Source organism: Hypanus sabinus, chromosome 22, assembly GCF_030144855.1.
Source record: "Hypanus sabinus isolate sHypSab1 chromosome 22, sHypSab1.hap1, whole genome shotgun sequence".
Taxonomy (NCBI): Eukaryota; Metazoa; Chordata; class Chondrichthyes; order Myliobatiformes; family Dasyatidae; genus Hypanus; species Hypanus sabinus.
Genome location: NC_082727.1, coordinates 29,567,585 through 29,587,244, shown reverse-complemented (window position 1 = coordinate 29,587,244; position 19,660 = coordinate 29,567,585). Strand labels below are relative to the sequence as shown.

At 42.8% G+C, this 19,660-nt stretch overlaps 1 protein-coding gene across 13 annotated transcripts in view; it reads right to left on the bottom strand.

Annotated features, from left to right (window-relative positions):
• The window catches only part of ank3b (ankyrin 3b), a 615,939-nt gene that overhangs the window by 7,980 nt on the left and 588,299 nt on the right, over positions 1-19,660 (bottom strand). For all 13 annotated transcript variants that reach the window (XM_059947390.1, XM_059947385.1, XM_059947393.1 and 10 more), the window contains 2 exons: positions 15,362-16,055; positions 9,773-10,175 (listed from right to left, as the gene is read on the bottom strand). In XM_059947390.1, coding sequence (XP_059803373.1) covers positions 9,773-10,175; positions 15,362-16,055 — 1,097 coding nt within the window. The remainder of the gene's footprint in view (positions 1-9,772; positions 10,176-15,361; positions 16,056-19,660) is intronic.

The following is a 19,660-nucleotide window of genomic DNA, read 5'->3' as shown; positions in this document are numbered from 1 at the left end:
ACTTTGGTGATAGGGGATTCGTTAGACAGGGGAACAGAGAGAAGGTTCTGTAGACGAGAATGAAATTCCTGAATGGAACGTTGCCTCCTGGGGCATCTTGGATCGAGTCCTCTGCGTAAGTGGGAGGGTGAGCAACCAGAGGTCGTGGTCCGTTTAGGCACCAAAGACATGAGTAGGACAAGTGATGAGGCTTTGCAAAGTGAGTTCAGGGAGTTAGGTGCTAAGTTAAAGGATAGGGCCTCTAGCATTGTGATCTCAGGATTGCTACCTGTGCCACATGCTTAAGAGGCCAGATATAGGAAGATTACACAGTTTAACATATGTGAAAAAATAAAACCCCTTGCTGTGTAGCAAGGGCTGCCAACTTCTTAACAATTGAGCTCTCGTATGTGTGCGTTTGGAGAGAGGGTAGGTGATGGTTTAGCTCAGGCGTAGCCCCATAATCACAAACAATTCAACAGGTCTGAATTCAGTGGATATATTTTCATCACAGCTATGAGGGTATAGATAGGGTGATTGCAAGTGAGCTTTTCTCACTGAGGTTAGGCGAGACTAGAGCCAGAGGTCATGGGTAAAGGGTGAAAGGTGAAATGTTTAAGGGAAACACGAGGGTGAGCCTCTTCACTCAAGGGTGTGGAATGAGCTGCCAGCAGAAACAGTGAATGTGACTTTGATTTGTGGATAAGGATTTGGAGCACATTCACCATTTTGCAAGCAGAAATGGTGAATACGACTGATTTGTGGATAAGGATTTGGATGGGAGGGGTATAAGGGCTATTTATTACAGCATTATTGTCCTTGCTCAGGGCAACAATTGCAGTGCTACTCCATCGATGCAAAGCAGCATACTGGGAATTCAGCTCCTAAAAACACACTGACTAAATTAAAAATAACACCCAAGTTATCTAGAGCGACGCCCAAGTTACAAGTTAAAAACAAACAAGTCTAACATTAAAGAAACAGTGTCTGTCCCATTGCACAGGCACATGTTATAAGATACAATGATTAACTATACAATAACATCAAGAATTAAAACTGAAATTTAAAAAAAACGAAGAGCTCTGAAAGGAAGATAATTGCCCCATTTCAACCCAGATATTGCAAATGTCCATTAATTGGATTTAGAGATTGACAATGGTACCTATGGGGGTGGGGGGGAGGGAAGCAATATTCATTTGTACAAAAGCTCTGGGGAGAAAGCTGTTTCTCAGTATGGATGTCCGTGCAGAGATGTTCTGTATCAGCTGCTGGTTGGTAGGAGATTGACCAGGTGATTACTGGGGTGGGATAAGTCCATCACGATATTGAGAGCCCACCTTGAACCATGCGAGTTGTAGATGATTTCCCTATCCGGTAGTTGTGTCCCAGTGGTGTTCTGTGCAGTTCTGATCACTCATTGAAGTACCTTCTGGTAATCTTGTTGCAACTAGTGTATCATACTCTCGTATGGTAGGTCAATATACTCTCAACAGCATATCAATAAAAGTTTACCAGCAGCTTTTCAGACAGATTTGCTCTCTAAACTTCTAAGATAGTAGGGAAGGCTCACTAGCACTTATACTATCAAGGAGGTGTTGGTGATCCAAGAGAGTTCCAAGAAGGTAGAACAGTACTCAATAAAAAGCATTCTGGTGCAGGTGTCTTCATGCTCCAAGTGTTCCACTACGATGTGGAGAGCATCCTTGGCTGATCTGTTTGCCTTAGAGGCAATCTGATGCTGGTCCAGAATAGCAGGGATGACGATATTAATGTGGGACATAACCAGTCTCTGCAGGTACTTGGCAGCTTTGGGGGTGAGGGCAACCAGTCTGTAGCTGTTGACGCATGTTACTGCCAACTGCTTTGGGATTGGTATGATGGCTGATGTTTTGAAGCATGCAGGGATCACAGCACAGGACAGAGTGAGGTTATAGATTTCAGTAAAAGCCTCTGCTAGCTGGTCATTGCGGTCCTTGAGGACCTGCCTGGTATGCTGTCTAGTCCAGCTACTCTCTGTGTGTTGGTGCTGCTGCAGAGTATGTCTCACCCTGTGTACTCAGTGTCAGCGCTGTGTCTTCCTCGGGTGTCAAGGCCTTTATCACTGGTTCATTATTCTCCTTATCAAATGGAACAAAGAAATTGTTTAGCTCCTCACCTAGTATGGTGTAGCTTTTTGCAGGAGAGGAGTTCTTTCCTTTATGGTTACTGATGGACCTGATGGCTTTCTACATGTGTCAAGGGTTGGTGACGTTATTGAAGTGTGTCTCTAACTGTTGCTTGTATCTGTACTTGGTGGCTTTAATGCCTCTTTTAAGGTTTGACCTGGCTTTGTTGTGTGCAGCAGCATCTCGAGCCCTGAGAGGGCTCCAGACTTTGTTCTTCACCCATGGTTTCTGATTTGGGAATACAAATATTTTTATTGCTGGTGACTTTATCTACACAGTATTTGATATAGTGCATGACCGTGGTGGTGTATTCCTCCAAGTCAATTCCCAAACATGGTGTTGCTTGGCATGGAAATCTGTGCACTCGAAGCAGACTTGAAGCTGTGAGACACCTCCTTCAGGCCATCCTGTCACTGACTTGGTAATTGATTTTGCTTTCCTCATCACTGATCTTTATGCTTAGATTAGAAATAAAGACAGGTAGTTGAACAGTCCCATGTGAAGGCACGGATAAAGCCCTGTACGCACTAGTAATATTGGTATAAACCAGGTCCAGTGTATTGTTGCCAATCTTCGCATCATCTGCAAACTTGGCAACAAAACCGCCTATTTCATCATCTAAATCATTTATATACAGCATAAAAAGAAATGGTCCCAAAACCGAGCCCTGTGGACCACTGGTCTCTGGCAGCCAACCAGACAAGGATGCTTTTATTCCCACTCACTGCCTTCTTCCAATCTGCTAATGCTCTAAACATTTTAGTTACTTTCCTGTAATACCATGGGCTCTTAACTTGGTAAGCAACCTCATGTGTGGTACTTTGTCAAAGGCCTTCTGGAAGTCCAAATATACAACATCCACTGGATCCCCTTTATCTATCCTACAAACGTACTTGTAATCTCCTCAAAGAATTCCAACAGGTTTGTCAGGCAGGATTTTCCCTTAAGGAAATCATGCTGACTTTGTCCTATCTTGTCCTGTGTCACCAAGTACTCCATCACTCTATCACCTCATTCTTAACAATTGACTCTAACATTTTCCTAACCACTGAGGTCAGGCTAACTGGTCTATAATTTCCTTTCTGCTGCCTTCCTCTTTTCTTAAAGTGGGGAGTGACATTTGCAATTTTCCTGTCCTTTAGCACCATGCCAGAGTCCAATGTTTTTTAAAAGAACATTTATAATGCTGCCACAATCTCTAATGCTACCTCTTCAGAATCCTAGGGGGCAGTTCATCTGGTCCAGGTGACTTACGTACTTTTTGGTCTTTAGCTTTTTGAGTACCTTCTCCCTTGCAATAGTAACTGCACTTCTCTTCCTGCACATACTACAACACCTGGCACACTGCTAGCGTCTTCCACAGTGAAAGCTGATGCAAAATTCTCATTTAGTTCAGTTGCCATCTCCTTGTCTCCTGTTATTATTTCTCTTGCTTCATTTTCTAGTGGTCCTATTTCTGCTCTCATCTCTCTTTTATTTTTTATTACTTGAAGGAGCTTGTGAAAGACATGCTTGAGCTCAAAAAAGTCCAAATATTGCAGTCTGGAGAATACAAACAAGAAGACAGTCACAGTTCAAAACCTTTTCCAAGCGATACACAACAAGCCAGGACAGTATGGATACCTTCAGCATCACCCTGTGGTGAAGCACCCTGGCTGTTGCAAATTCCTCTTCCATGCTAGACTCATTCTCCCCAAGTACCTAATTGAGGCACGTTAGCACATCATGTTAAGAAATGGCATGTTGTAGACATCCCACCTCTTCCCGAAGTTCCAAGAGTCTCCGCATATCGATAGCGGCTTCCTGACACCCGCAAATTATATACAATATCCCGGAAATCGATTTTTTTTGAGAGGGAGTGGAAGAGGAAGAGCGAGAGCGAGGGCAAGAGGGAGCATCCTGATTGGTCTCTCTTCACGCTAAGTAGACCTATCAGTTTTCTCTGTGGGCGGGCTTTACAGTCGACCTCAAAAACAATGACTTTTCTATTGCCCATGGTGGGTTAAAATGTAAAAGACATGTTGGGGTGAGTTTAACAGGTGTCATTCGTTCATGAGCATCGTTAACGTTATTTAAACTAGCTGGCTACCTGCTAAGGAGCTACTCTATTGATGTCCTACGTGATGAGGCCAAACTCCCTGTAGACTTGCTTAAAGTTGTAATGGAATAAAAATTGACTCCATGATAATATAATTTAAGTACATATTTTAATGTCACATTTTCTGCATATACCCAACTTGGTTTACAGATTAGACAAAATCACTAAGTATTACATACACCCTTGGAGGTCAACTGGGGGGGGGGGGGAAATATGGGATTGTTGGAGGGGGTGCTAACTCCCTGAAATGATTTTTTGCAGGGTGGAATGTCTGATATAGCGTGATAGCTGATAAAAACAGATATACATACATACACTTACCTAGTCTGCCCCACACAGGACTGACCGATCATTGGGTACTAGGTTTCATATAGTTGCATCAGTGACTGAGACCAACAATTAAAACTCTTCTTTAAAGGAAAGAACAATATACAACCCATCAAAGTTGCCATGGCAGCTCCTCGGATGTTTCCAAATAACGGCAAACATAATCACCTCACCCAAATATTTCACTATTTAAGTGATCAAGGCAGACACTTTCTTTCCCAATGAATGCAGCTTTTTGTGAGTCGGTCAAGGTCAGTAGTTCTCTCTAGGCAATTAGATCTGCTCACTACAGTTTTTGAAAGAAAAACTTTAGGAATTTGGGGATTAGGATTCTAACATAAGCATGTGTTACCAGGAGCAGACTTTATAAAGTTCATCAGTGACATATTAGCGAGGAGCTGCTAGCGTGTGAGTGGATCAGAGTAGGAGTGGAGCTTTGAGGCTTAGGCTCGAGAGGCTTCAGTGAGCAGAGGCTGAGGACGAGTTTGCTCCCAGTGAGGTAAGGCTGGGTAAGTTCCTTTAATTAATTTAATTAACTTAGGAGTAGGTAAATGGAGGCAGCAGTTAGGACGGTCAAATGCTCCATATGCAGTATGTGGGAAGTCAGGGTCAGCACAATTGTCCTTGATGACTACACCTGTAAAAAGTGCATCCAGCTGCAGCTCCTGTCAAACCGAGTTAGGGAACTGGAGTTGGAGCTGGATGAACTTTCATGAGGCAGAGGCAGAAATAGACGGGAGTTTCAGGGAGACAGTCACCCCTAAAAGTCAGGAGGCAGGTAGCTGGGTGACTGTCAGGAGAGGGAAGAGGAATACACAGAATGTGCCGAGCACCCCTGTGACTGTTCCCATCAACAATAAGTATACCGTTTTGGATACTGTTGGTGGGGACGACCTACCAGGGACAAGTTGTAGTGGTTGCGTCTCTGGCACCAAGACTGGACCCTCAGCTCAGAAAGGAAGGAGGGAAAAGAGGAGAACAGTAATGATAGGGGATTTGATAGTTAGGGGGACACATAAGAGGTCCTGTGGAAGAGATCGAGAATCCCGGATGGTCTGTTGCCTCCCTGGTGCCAGGGTCTGCAATATCATGGATCAAGTTCTCGATATTCTCAGGAGGGAGGGTGAGCAGCCAGATGTCACGGTCCACGTAGGGACCAATGACGTGGATAGGAAGTAGGAGGACGTCCTGCAAAGAGAGTTTAGGGAGTTAGGTCCAAAGTTGAAGGACAGGACCTCCAGGGCTGCATTCTCAGGATTGCTACCCCTGCCACGTTAGTGAGGCTAGAAATAGGAAAATAATGGAGCTAAATATGTGGCTAAGGAGATGGTACAGGAGGGAGGGCTTCACGTTTCTGGACAATTGAGCTTTGTTCCAGGGAAGGTGGGACCTGTTCTGATGGGACAGTTTGCACCTGAACTGGAGGGGGACTAACATCCTTGCAGGTAGGTTTGCTAGTGCTGGTCCAGGGGGATTTAACCTAGATTTGCAGGGGGAATGGAACCAGAGTGTTAGAGCAGATAGTGAGGTGGAGGAGGATAATGGTCATGCAAGGACCACATGTATAGACAGAAATCAAAGGTTTGTACATGATAGAAATGTTCTCAGGTGCATCTATTTCAATGCAAGGAGTATAGTAGGTAAGGCAGATGAGTTTAGGGCATGGATTGGCAAGTGGGATTACGACATTATTGCTATTAGTGAGACTTGGTTGCAGGAGGGGCAGGACTGGCAGCTTTCCATTCTGGGGTTCCGTCGTTTCAGACGTGATAGAGGGGAGGGATGAAAGGGGGAGGAGTGGCATTACTTGTCAGGGAAAATATCATAAAGCTGTGCGGAGACAGGACAGCCTGGAGGGCTTGTCTACAGAGGCCATACGGGTGGAGCTGAGGAATGGGAAAGGTGTGACCACACTAACGGGATTGTATTATAGACCGCCCAATAGTCAGAGAGAATTGGAGGAGCAAATCTGTAGAGAGATAGCAGACCGATGTAAGAAACAGAAAGTTGTAGTAGTTGGGGATTTTAACTTTCCACATATTGACTGGGACTCCCACACTGTGAAAGGGCTAGATGGCTTGGAGTTTGTCAAATGTGTTCAGGAAAGTTTTCTAAATCAATATATAGAGGTACAATATACAATATCAATATACAAGAGAGGATGCAATACTTGATCTCCTATTAGGGAACCAGACAGGTCAGGTGACAGAAGTATGTGTAGGCCAACATTTCGGGTCCAGTGACCATAATGTCATTAGTTTCAAATTAATTATGGATAAGGACAGGTCTGGTCCTCGAGTTGAGGTTCTAAATTGGAGAAGGGCCAATTTTGTGGAAATGAGAAAGGATCTAGGATGAGTGGATTGGGATAAGTTGTTTCTGGCAAGGATGTGTTCAGTAAGTGGAAGGCCTTCAAAGGTGAAATTTCGAGAGTGAAGAGTTTCATGTTCCTGATAGGATTAAAGGCAAAGTTAACAGGCATAGGCAAAAAATATGGTTTTCAAGGCATATTGGCGATTTGGTTAAGAAAAAGAGGGAGGTGTATAGCAGGTATAGGCAACAAGGAACAAATGAGGTACTTGAAGAGTATAGAAGATAAAAGAAAATACTAAAGAAGGAAATCAGGAAGGCGAAAAGGAGACATGAGGTTGCTTTGGCAGATAATGTGAAGGTAAACCTGAAGGGTTTCTCCAAGCATATTAAAAGGATAGTAAGGGACAAAATTGGTCCCCTGGAAGATCAGAGTGGCCATCTATGTGTGGAGCATCATGAGATGGGGGGTGAATCTTAAACAGTATTATTGTATCAGTACTTACTTGGGAAACAAGCAGTAGTGTCATGGAACATATAGAGATTAAAGAGGAGGTGCTTGCTGCCTTACAGCGAATAAAGGTAGATAAATCCCCTGGGCCTGACATGATATTTCCTTGGGCCTTGAGAGAGACTAGTGTAGAAATTGCAGGAGCCCTGCAGAAATATTTAAAATGTCCTTAGCCACAGGTGTGGTGCCAGAGCATTGGAGGGTAGCTCATGTTGTTTCGTTGTTTGAAAAAGGCTCAAAAAGTAAACCAGGTAATTACAGGCCAGTGAGCCTGACATCAGAAGTGGGTAAATTATTGGAAGGTGTTCTGAGAGATCGGATATACAAGTATGTGGACAGCCAAGGGCTGATTAAGGATAGTCAGCATGGCTTTGTGCATGGTAGATAGTGTTTAACGAATCTTGTAGAGTTTTTCGAGGAGGTGACCAAGAAAGTACATGAAGGAAAGGCTGTGGATGTTGTCTACATGAACTTTAGGAAGATCTTTGACAAGATCCCACATGGGAGGTTAGTTCAGAAGGTTCAGACACTAGGTATCCATGGAGAGGTTGTAAACTGTATTTGAAATTGGCTGTGTGGGAGAAGACAGAGAGTGGTAGTGGATGATTGCTTCTCAGACTGAAGGCCTGTGACTAGTAGTATGCCTCAGGGATCTGTGCTGGGACCATTGTTGTTTGTTGTCTATATCAACGATCTAGATGATAATGTGGTAAATTGGATCAGCAAATTTGCTGATTACACTAAGATTGGAGGTGTTGTGGACAGCAAGGAAGGTTTTCAAAGCTTGCAGAGGGATCTGGACCAACTGGACAAATGGGCCAGAAAATGGCAGATGGAGTTTAATGCAGACAAGTGTGAGCTGTTGTATTTTGGATGGACAAATCAAGGTAGGACATACACAGTAAATGGTAGGGCACTGAGGACTGCAGAGGAACAAAGGGACCTAGGAGTTCAGATAGACAATTCCCTGAAAGTGGCATCACAGGTAGACAGGGTTGTAAAGAAGGCTTTTGGCATCCTGGCATTCATAAATTAAAGTATTGAGTATAGGAGTTGGGATGTTATGGTGAGGTTGTATAAGACATTGGTGAGGCAAAATTTGGAGTATTGTATACAGTTTTGGTCACCTAATTATAGGAAGGATATCAGTAAGAATGAAAGAGTGCAGAGAAGATTTACTAGGATGTTGCTGGGTCTTCAGGAGTTGAGTTACAGGTTTAGGGGGAACTTTAGGGGAAACTTCTTCACTCAGAGTGGTGGGAGTGTGGAAAGAGCTGCCATCTGACGTGGTAAATGTGGGCTCACTCTTAAGTTTTAAGAATAAATTGGATAGATACATGAACAGGAGAGGTCTGGAGGGTTAAGGACTGGGTGCAGGTCAATGGGACTTGCGGAATAAAGTTTTGGCACAGACTAGAAGGATCAAATGGCTGTTTTTCTGTGCTGTGGTGTTCTATGGTTCTATTAGTGCAATAAAATCAGCTGGAATATATTACTGGAATAGTAAATGTAATATTTTCCAGTTCAAGTTAACATTTTCCACTTCTCCTTCAGTTTAACCTGGATAGCTGTATTAAATGTGAACTTCCTTGAGCAAACTAAAGCTAGCACATCAGTTTGAAAGAAAGCCATGGGCTATACGTCATGATATCTCTGCAGGTAAAGCACTTAAGATGTATGCCAAATGTCACTTGGAAGCAAAGAACAGTTCCCAAAAGACTAATTAATTCACTGCTGACAACAATAAAATGCACAGGACTATAATCCTGCCATATTTTAGCAGATGGTTCAATGATATATACATATCTAATTAAGCCATGAATGATTATTAACACCTATAATTATCAGACGTCTGAATTTGCTTTTGTTCAAATACAAGGAATTCATCATATCTTGTTAGACTGAACATTCAGTTTTCCTTTGGCAATGGCTAACCATAGCCGAGTACGTAAATGAGTGAGAAGAGGACTATGACAGGAGTGAGATGGATACTATTTCTGTGGGTTATCTTTCTTCCGAGTGCCCTGATAATGGCGTTCCAGACTTGGGGTTAATCTGTCTATCCCTAGGAACACTTGATTTTGCATTAATCTCACAAAACGGATCTGATTTAGCCACACCTTTCTCATTTTAAACCTGTCATCAGAGCAGATTTATGGAGAATTATTTTGCTTCCATTAGGAAGAACTCATCTGGCAGGAAAGGGATTGCTCAATGTAATTAGTTAATAATAAAAACACAAAACAATCACTTTTGCAGAGGCAAAGTTTGGCTTCTAAACTATAGAGGATTAAGAAGATAGACCCAAGGTTCCAACAGATAACACTGAAGTATTATTGTTTAATTAGAACATAACGTGTACATGAAGGAAGGTTCTTTTACCTGAGCTTTGTGTTCTGCTGGTAGAGGTCCTTCAACCCTGATGTTTGTTCCTGATTTAATCCCCTCTGGTGTGCTCCAGCTTGGTTTCTTCTCCACACCAAACCCACTGGCTCCATGCTCCTCTGCGCCCATCCGCCTGGTGTCTGCCTGCATCTCCTTCACCGACTCCACTTGCTCTGTGATTAATGCCGAGCGTTTCTGCACCTTCCCGTTCACCGTTTTTCGGTCATGTGACGTTATGGGCATATCACCCGTCACCTCTTGAATCAAAGGACTTGACTCTTTTTGACGTTCCAGCCTGTGCAAGTCAAGCTCCCCATTCTCTTCTGGTTTTAAAACGGGTCCTTTCAAATGAAACTTGACTGATCCAGCAAGTTCATTTTTGATGCTTTGTTCCTGAAGTCTGCAAAATTATGAAAATATGGTTAAAATGTCTTTTCTGCTTGGAGCCACATATCACATAATTTAATTATTTCTATCTAAATTTTGAATGTAAACATTAATCTGCACTGGTGTACTCATGATATATACGTTTTGAACACAAGAGATTCTGCAGATGCTGGAGGTCCAGTGGAGCAAACACAAAATGCTAGAGGAACTCAGCAGGTCAGGCAGCATCTATGGAGTGGAATGAACAGTCAACATTTCGGGCTGAGATCTTTCATCAGCTCTGGATCTTGGCCTGAAACATCAGCTGTTCATTCCTCTCCAGAGATACTGCCTGACCTGCTGAGTTCCTGCAGCATTGCATGTATGTATATTTAATGGCCAGTGCTGGATGCCCTGAAGAGACAATGCTGAGCTTTGTTCTTGAACAGCTAGAAGCAGTTTTTATACCATTGGGAGCTCGCTAGGCCATTTCAGAAGAAAGTTAAACTTCAAGAACTTTGATACCAGAGTAAACCCTTGTACAGGGGAGACTGTGTGAGGATAGCAGGTCTTAGAGACATAAAGGCACTGCAGCAGAGAAACAGGCTCTTCCACCTACCCAGTCAGCCCATTTCCACTAACTTGCACCTGGACCATAGCCCTCCATACTCAACCCATCCAGGTACTTACCAAACTTCTCTTAAATATTGAAATTGAACCCATATCCACCACTCCTGCACGCAGCTTATTCTACTGTCACACCACCCTCAACTAACCTGATGACATCAGAGGACCCATTGGGTTCTAATGATTCCATAGAACCACAGAACATTATGGCCCTTCTTGGCTGTGCTGAAACATTTTTCTGCCTAGCCCCACTGACCTGCACCTGGACCATATCCTTCCATACACCTCTCATCCATGTACCTGTCCAAGTTTTTCTTAAATGTTAAAAGTGAGCCCGCATTTACCACTTCATCTGGAAGCTCATTCCACACTCACACCACTCTCTGTGTGAAGAAGCCCCCCCACAATGTTCCCTTTAAACTTTTTCCCCTTCACCCTTAACCCATGTCCTCTGGTTTTTTTTTCTCCCCTAGTCTCAGTGGAAAAAGCCTGCTTGCATTAACTCTAGCTATACCCATCATAATTTCCCCTCATTCTTCTACACTCCAGGGAATAAAGTCCTAACCTATTCAACCTTTCTCTGCATCTTGGTTTCTCAAGTCTTGGCAACATCCTTGGAAACCCTCTCTGCACTCTTTCAACCTTATTAATATCCTTACTGTAATTAGGTGACCAAAACTGCTCACAATACTCCAAATTCAGCCTCGTCAATGTCTTATACAACCTCACCATAACATTCCAACTCTTATACTCAATACCTTGATTTATAAAGGCCAATGTACCAAAAGCTCTCTTTATGACCCTATCTACCTGTGATGCCACTTCAGGGAATTTTTTATCTGTCCTACTGCACTCCTCAGTCTCCTATCATTTACCTTGTATGTTCTACCTTGGTTTGTCCTTCCAAAGTGCAATACCCCACACTTGTCTGCTCATTTTTCCAGCTGATCCAAATCCCTCTGCAAGCTTTGAAAACCTTCCTCACTGAACACTACACCTTCAATCTTTGTATCATCAGCAAATTCTGCTGATCCAATTTACCACATTATCATCCAGATCATTGATATAGATGACTAATAACAATGGATTTAGCACTGATCCCTGTGGCACACCACCAGTCACAGGCCTCCACTCAGAGAAGCAATCCTCCACTACCACTCTCTGGCTTCTCCCATTGAGCCAATATCTAATCCAATTTACTACCTCTCCGTATATACCTAACGACTGAATCTTCCTAACTAACCTCCCATGCTGGACCTTGTCCTAGGCCTTACTGAAGTCCACGCAGACAACATCCACTGCCTTCCCTTCATCCACTTTCCTGGTAACCTCCTCGAAAAACTCTAACAGATTGGTTAAACATGACCTATCACGCACAAAGCCATGTTGACTCTCTCCAATAAGTCCCTGTCTATCCAAATACTTGTAGATCCTATCTCTTAGTACTCCTTCCAATTAGTTAACTACTACTGACGTCAAACTTACCGGCCTATAATTTCTCGGATTACTTTTAGAGCTTTTTTTAAACAACGGAACAACATGAGCTATCCTCCAATCCTCAGGCACCTCACCTGTAGATACCGACATTTTAAATATATCCGCCAGGGCCCCTGCAATTTCAACACTAGTCTCCTTCAAGGTCTGAGGGAATACTCTGTCAACTCCTGGGGATTTATCTACTCTGATTTGCTTCAAGACAGCAAGCACCTCCTCCTCTTCAATCTGTGTAGGTTCCATGACCTCACTACTTGTTTGCTTTATTTCCATATACTCCATGCCAGTTCCCTTAGTAAATACAGATGCAAAAAACCCATTTAAGATCTCCCCCATTTCTTTTGATTCAATACATAGCTGACCACTCTGATCTTCAAGAGGATCAATTTTATCCCTTACAATCCTTTTGGTCTTAATATACCTGTAGAAGCTCTTTGGATTATCCTTCACCTTGACTGCCAAAGCTACCTCATGTCTTCTTTTAGCCGTCCTGATTTCTTTAAGCTTTTTTTTGCACTTTTTTATTCTCAAGTATCTTATTTGCTCCATTTCCTATACATGTCATTCATCTCTCTCTTCTTCTTTATCAGAGTTCCAATATCCCCAGAGAACCAAGGTTCCTTACTCTTATTCACTTTGCATTTAATCCTGACATTTTTTTCACCCCTGCTCCACTATCTGCTCTGTCACTCTGGTTCCCATCTCCCTGCAAGTCTAGTTTAAACCCTCCCCAATAGCACTAACAAACCTCCCAGTAAGGATATTGGTCCCCCTGTAGTTCAGGTGTAACCCATCTCTCTTGTACAGGTCCCACCTGCCCCAAAAGAGGTCCCAATGATCCTGAAATCTGAAACCCATGGACACATCTGATTCATGGATACTTATTTGATATCCGATTTCCATTTTCACAAGTTTTAAAATAAATTCCTAAATCATGACACCGAATCCCATTTTTTGGATCACACACCCAAACCTCTGAACTACTGGTGCAGTGTTTATAGCACTGCACGATCACCATCATTACAGTTTCCAATGCATGTCAAATATAAAATTCTCTAGTCCTTGTATTCTGTTATCATGGGGTCAATCAGCTCATTTTCCTTCTGGGGATATCTGGGGAATTGAACACATCAGCATTGCTGAAGTTTACACAAGAGAAGCACACTTTGGTGCAGAAATCAGCCTACCTTGTTATTGGGACCGGTTTAAACACAAATTCTATAGATTGTTGTTACTGCTGAAGGCTTTATTTCTTTCTCATTACCATGGCCACCACAAAAACAGATTAAACTCTCTAGAATTTTGCTTGTTATTTCTATTATCTCTTTCTGCACGATGCAGAATCACAAACACTGACATTGTTGGATCCTGTCCAGATGGGTCAACTGGCCCACAGTCTGATTCAGGCGGCTCAATGTGCTCAGGGTTCACAAGTAAATTAAATAAATTGAATATAAACCATACCTTCCTCACTTCCAACCTATAAAATAATCATTCCTCTTGTGATTCTGTCACACTTTTTTGCCAACTGTCTCTGTTGTTTTGTTTTAAAGCCTGCATTTATAAAAGAAGCTGCCTGCATATATATCATGGACACCTCATCCTTGCAAGGACCCTAACACACTTCATTGTGAAGGCTCCCAGCTCACTGACCTGCATTGCGAAAAAAAAATCGACACAGAAGACAACTAGTTTCTTACTTCTCAAACTATTGTTAAAAATACAAATATGGAAAGAGTATAGCTTATGATATAGGGGTGGGATTAGATGTATGTGACACTTCCCACCACTCAATTGCACAGTGCAGATAGTGTGACACAAAACTTGCTTTGTAAGTGTCTAATGTTGCTGCTAGAAAATCATAAAGTTCCTGTTCCATTAAGTCCTTGCATTCACACCCTTAAGCATAGGGTTGGCACAGATTGAAAGTCAACAGGACACTACTGCGGGGGTCTCAGGGGAAAAGAATCAGGAGCAAATGCTGACAAGGGAGTGAAGATGCTGAATAAAAAAATGTATCCCTCAAAAAACATTTGAATAATGTGACCTCACACACTGTTGTATTAATGCAAAGTACTCATAGTAATCATCCTTTAGGACAGGAGTTCCCAACCTGGGGTCTACAGACCCCTCGGTTAACGGAAGGAGTCTATGGCATAAAGAAGGTTAGGAAACTTCTGCTTTAGGAGAACTAACTAGTCAAAACTTTCCATTTCAGTTATGGCAGTAAAAACTAGATGGACTGTTCACAGTTGTTTCACAACCAACAGACAAAAGAAGAAAATCCCATCACCTGGTAATGTTCTCCTTTCCTGACCCAGAAAGTTATGCATCCAGGTCCAATGTCAGAGACTTGAGCATAAAGTCTAATACGTCAAAATGAGTGCAGTACTAAAAAAGAACTGCATGACTGGAGTTGTTGTCTTTTGCTTGAAACATTAAACCAAGGTCAAACCTGCTCTATAAAGTGAACGCAAAGCAATCCAATGCAATATTCTGAAGAGCATTATTCCATCCCCAGAGTGCTGACCAACATTTATCCCTTGACCAATATCAATAAGCCAGATAATTAGATCGTGACTGCACTACTGGTTATGGGATTCTGCTAAATGGCATGTACGGTAGCGTAGTGGTTAGCATAAGATGGTTACAGCACTAGCTGTACGAGCGGAGTTCAACTCCCACCTCTGTCTGTAAGGCGTCTGTACAATCTCCACGTGACTAGCTGGGTTTCCTCTGGGTGCACCGGTTTCCTCCCACAGTACAAAGTTGTACAGTTAGGGTCAGCGAGTTGTGGGCATGCTGTGTTGGCGCCAGAAGCATGGTGATACTTGCAGGCTGCCCAGCACGATACTCACTGGTTTGGTCTGATGCATTTCACTGTATGTTCCCATGTAACAAATAAAGCTGATCTTTAGCCACTAAATGCATGTGCATTGCAAAGCACAATTGCCATATTACTGGAGTACTTCAACTGAAAGCACCTTGGAGATACAAATGGCACTGCAGCAAATGGGTTTTAGGGTAGGAGAGTGGTGTGACCACCTGCTGCAACACGTAAGTTTCATCGCGACAGCGGTATGAGAACATCCCACTTACTTGGCGCTGCCTTCATCCAGATCATCAGTACTCAGGTGACAGCTCTTCGGAGTTGGTGGCTCCACGTCTACACTGGATGCGTCGCTGCGCCAACCTGGAACTGTAAAAAATTCTTTCTGGGAAATCTGGGCAGGGTGAAGCATGTGGACTTCTTCCTTTGTCACCTCCTCATCCTCTGAACCTCTGGAACTTCGCCTTGGCTGCACCACCTCCATGTCTCTTATGGACCCTTCAAGATCCTCAGTACTGGGTGTATCAGGTCTTCCTTCTTGCTGCGCCTGATTGGGAGACACCTTTTGTTCGGCCACGTAGTCATCCTTCTGTGGCTGGACATGATCCACCTGCTCTATATTAGTGGACAGATGAGCAACACAAATGGTACCACTCTCGGGCTGGAAGTCAGAGTCACATTTGGTACTTTCTGGCTCATCCACTTTCCCAGGTAAGGAAGCGACCGCCTCATCTGTCACCAGAGAGGGCCCAGGCAAATCAGCATGAGCAAAATCTGCTGAAATTTCCTCAGCATCGCTGAAAGGTGATAATTCTTTTGTTGCCAGACTAACTTGATGGGGAGTTGGGGAAGCTGATTGTACACTGGGGTAATTACTAAAATAATCATCACAGTGAAGAGGGGTGGGTGGCAAGTAGCTTAACGCAGCAGGTGTCAGCAGCTCCGCATGGATGGAAGAGTAGCCTGAGTGAGCAAAAACACAATGGAACAAACTACAGACAACATGCAGGATCGCATACAGAAACACAACAAGTAATGGTAACACAACATGAACTTACTCAACACTGATGGTGAAATGTAACTGTGCGGAAATAACTATCGTATAGTTACATTGCAATCAACTACCCTACATAAACAAAGGAGATTCTGCAGATGCTGGAAATCCCAGAGGAACACATACATCCACAATGCTGGAGGTACTCAGCAGGTCAGGCAGCATCTACGGAGGGGAATGAACAGTTGATGTTTCAGGCCAAGACCTTTCATCCCGACTGGAAAAGAAGGGGGAGGAAGCCAGAACGAGAAGTGGGTGGAGGGGGAAGGAGTGCACGCTGGCAGGTGATAGGTGAGAAGGTAGGTGGGTGCTGGAGGGGGAATGAAGTGAGAAGCTGAGATGCTATAGATGGAGGAGATAAAGGTCTGAGGAAGAAGGAATCTGATAGGAGAGGAGAGTAAACTATGGGAGAAAGGGAAGGAAGAGGTGGTGCACCAGAGGGAGGTGATGGGCAAATAAGAAAGGAAGGGGTAAAAGGAGAGCCAGAATTGGTACTGGAAAAAGAAATCAATGTTAATACTGTCAAGTTGGAGGCGGTGTTCCTCCAACTCGAGAGTGGCCTCATTGTGGCAGCAAAGGCCATGGACCATCAAGTTAAAATGAGAATGGGAAATGGAATGCCCTAAAGTAGTTTTTTTTTGTGAAAGACACCATTAACTTAATTTTATCAAATTAATTAATCAAAACTGACTGTGTAATTACCTAAAACCACCTCCATGGAAGATGTCAATAACAAAGTTTCACAAATAAACTGCCACTGATATGCCCAGCCCCCACTTGCCTAATAAATGTTTTTAAAAAATGCTGCCCTTTGAATTTTTACTGCTTATGACTACGCAGCTCAGAAATGTTCACACACTCTATTACTAAAACTTTGTTTCATTTGGCACTCTTATTTAGATTTTTAAAAAGGGACAATAAACAGGGCATTCTTTAAAAAGAAAGCTGGCAGTGATTTTCACTGAATGGCAATGGATGGGAAAGGCAAAATTGCAACATCAGGTCAATATAAAATCCCATCACAAATCCCTGGCAGTGAGATAAATGAGTGGCTGGGGACCTGGTGGTTTCACTGTGGCACAGCAGTGATTTATTTTTCTACAATTAACACCAAATCTTTACATCTACTCTCCAAATCCAGCCTTTTAACACTGGCATGGTTCACCTCAGGACCATGAACGTTATAGGCCTTACAGATGAGCCAGTAGTACACAAAACCCAAGTTCCTTGAGGTAGATACTAACTTCAGGTGACCCTGAATTCTTGGTTTCCTTTGCTTTTGAGAGTACAACAATGAGACACATTGTGTAACGTAGCATCATGAATCCTTGCTCTCCAGAATGCTGTTTTTCCTCGTCCTGTGTTAGCTAAATTCTGCTCAATATGCATCTGTCTTTTCTTATCAACCCCATCTGACCAATGATAACTGTTTCAGCTTTTTTAATTGGCTGTGTGAAATAATACATTCAAGGTTATTATTTCATGTCTAAAGCAGCACCACTTGCTGAAGGGAAGGTTTGTGGATCTTTCATCCAATGTTTGGAAGTATGACCTTTGGTTCTCTCTCCTAATCCACTTACACTTGTTGTCTCTTGGTAATATATTCTGAAGGGTGGGGGGGGGGGGGTGCGGGGTGTGGCTCTCAGCACTTAGCTGTACAATAATCTACTCCTTTCATCCAAGTGCTGACTGCCATTCCTTCAGACATTTGGGCAAGAGGTCTGTACCGTATCAGATTGATTATGAGATTGTGGCGGGTGCACGTTTGGCCAGTTAATCATGTAGTCAATCGAATGGTGCTCCAATGTGTGGGAGGCACTCAGGCTTTCAAGTGCCCACGTTTTCATTTTGGTGGACCCAGTTCGTAGCGTCTGAACTGTAGGCTTCCCAATGTGTACCGGAACTAACATGACTCAGTAAAAGAGTTTGATCATACTGCTCATCTGTTGTTCTTGCTCCGCACATATGTAACATACCCCATCTCCCTTCTCTGTGAAGACTTTCTTTTAAAACCTTCCATCTGGGCTTTAACCATCTCCCCTATACCATCTCTGGATCAGTGACTGTTACAGCTTTGTTTTGTTTTTATTCCTTAAAGTGTGCTGTTGTTGGTTATTTTGCTGGTAAATTACTGCCACTGTTTAAATCAAATGCCACACAAAGTCCAGGTGAAGATGAGTAGAGCTACTGAGCTATAGAGAACTAGCCAGCCAGCCCGCCCAACCAGTCAGCCATTGATGCTTAGTTCATCGTTGACTTCTGTGCCTGCTCACAATAGTAAGCATGCTTGAACTCCCAATCTGGCATTGGACTCAGATGCACTAGGCATCCAGCCCCTCAATGTCATGAAGAACCTCAGTTTATATTTATTTATTATTTCACATCAGGCTCATAATTAACTGAATGTTGAACGCAACTGAACTTAAACCTAACCACATTCGAATCTATTCATACAAATGGTGAATGTCCCTAAACACCAATTTCAATTAAAAGCAATGACACATGTCTTTGATAACTTTTGAAGACATTGGGATGTTCTTGAGGTTGGAGTTCAGACTGAATACAAGGGTTGAGTTGAGCACAATTTGTCCCAGTGCTTTCCTTGCATAAAGGTGAACATCTTGTTTTCCAATGTTGACACGCTGTATTATGGTACACATTGATTGGAATTCTTGTTATATTGAATGCACTATTGCCCCATTTAAACTATTATCAAATTACAAGGCTCCACATTCCTATATTTTTTTTACTGACTCTTTGGATTAATTCTTAGGCTTGCAAATGCAGCATTTATTCCCACAGAATTTCGACAATGACTGAAAACAATGATAACGAGAGAAGGTGGAAAATACAGAAGAAAGCTTTTACAAGATGATTTCAGATCTAATGGATTTTATTGACCAGGATGAAGGCAAAGAGAGGAAAGATTCATGTGAACACAAGGTCAAATGTACAGATAAGCACACTGATTAAAAAAGATAAAAATTGATTTCAAGTGATCAACATTGTGACAGCACATAAACAACAGAAATATTCATGTGACCGAAGCTGCTTTAACATGTGACCCTGGCAATGGGAAAGGCCTGGAGTGAGACTGGGATAGGTGCAGTAAAAGGAGTTCCAGTTTGCTAATCAGTGAGCAGAGCGCAACCAGCGGAGTTTCCCAAAGTCAGCCGAGAGGAGAACAGAGACAGTTTGATCTTGGCAGAGGAGGAGTGCCGGCAGGTTCAGAGAGGACGAGTGACAAAGAAGTAGTTACAACTGTAAAGAAGCATCTGTACAAAACAATTGTAAGAAAAGTGAAATAGCAGGAAAAAATAACCTACAATGCAAGGACACTCATTTTACCTGGCTGTAATTCTACACTCTTCATTAATGTATAGGTTGGAAACTTCAGCTGAACAAAGTGTTCTCTGCGATTGAATTCTCACACATCTATCAGTGAACTGCATCATCAGAATAATATATTCTGCGGCACAAATATTAGCGAATAACCTTCTTAGCTTCAAAGCAT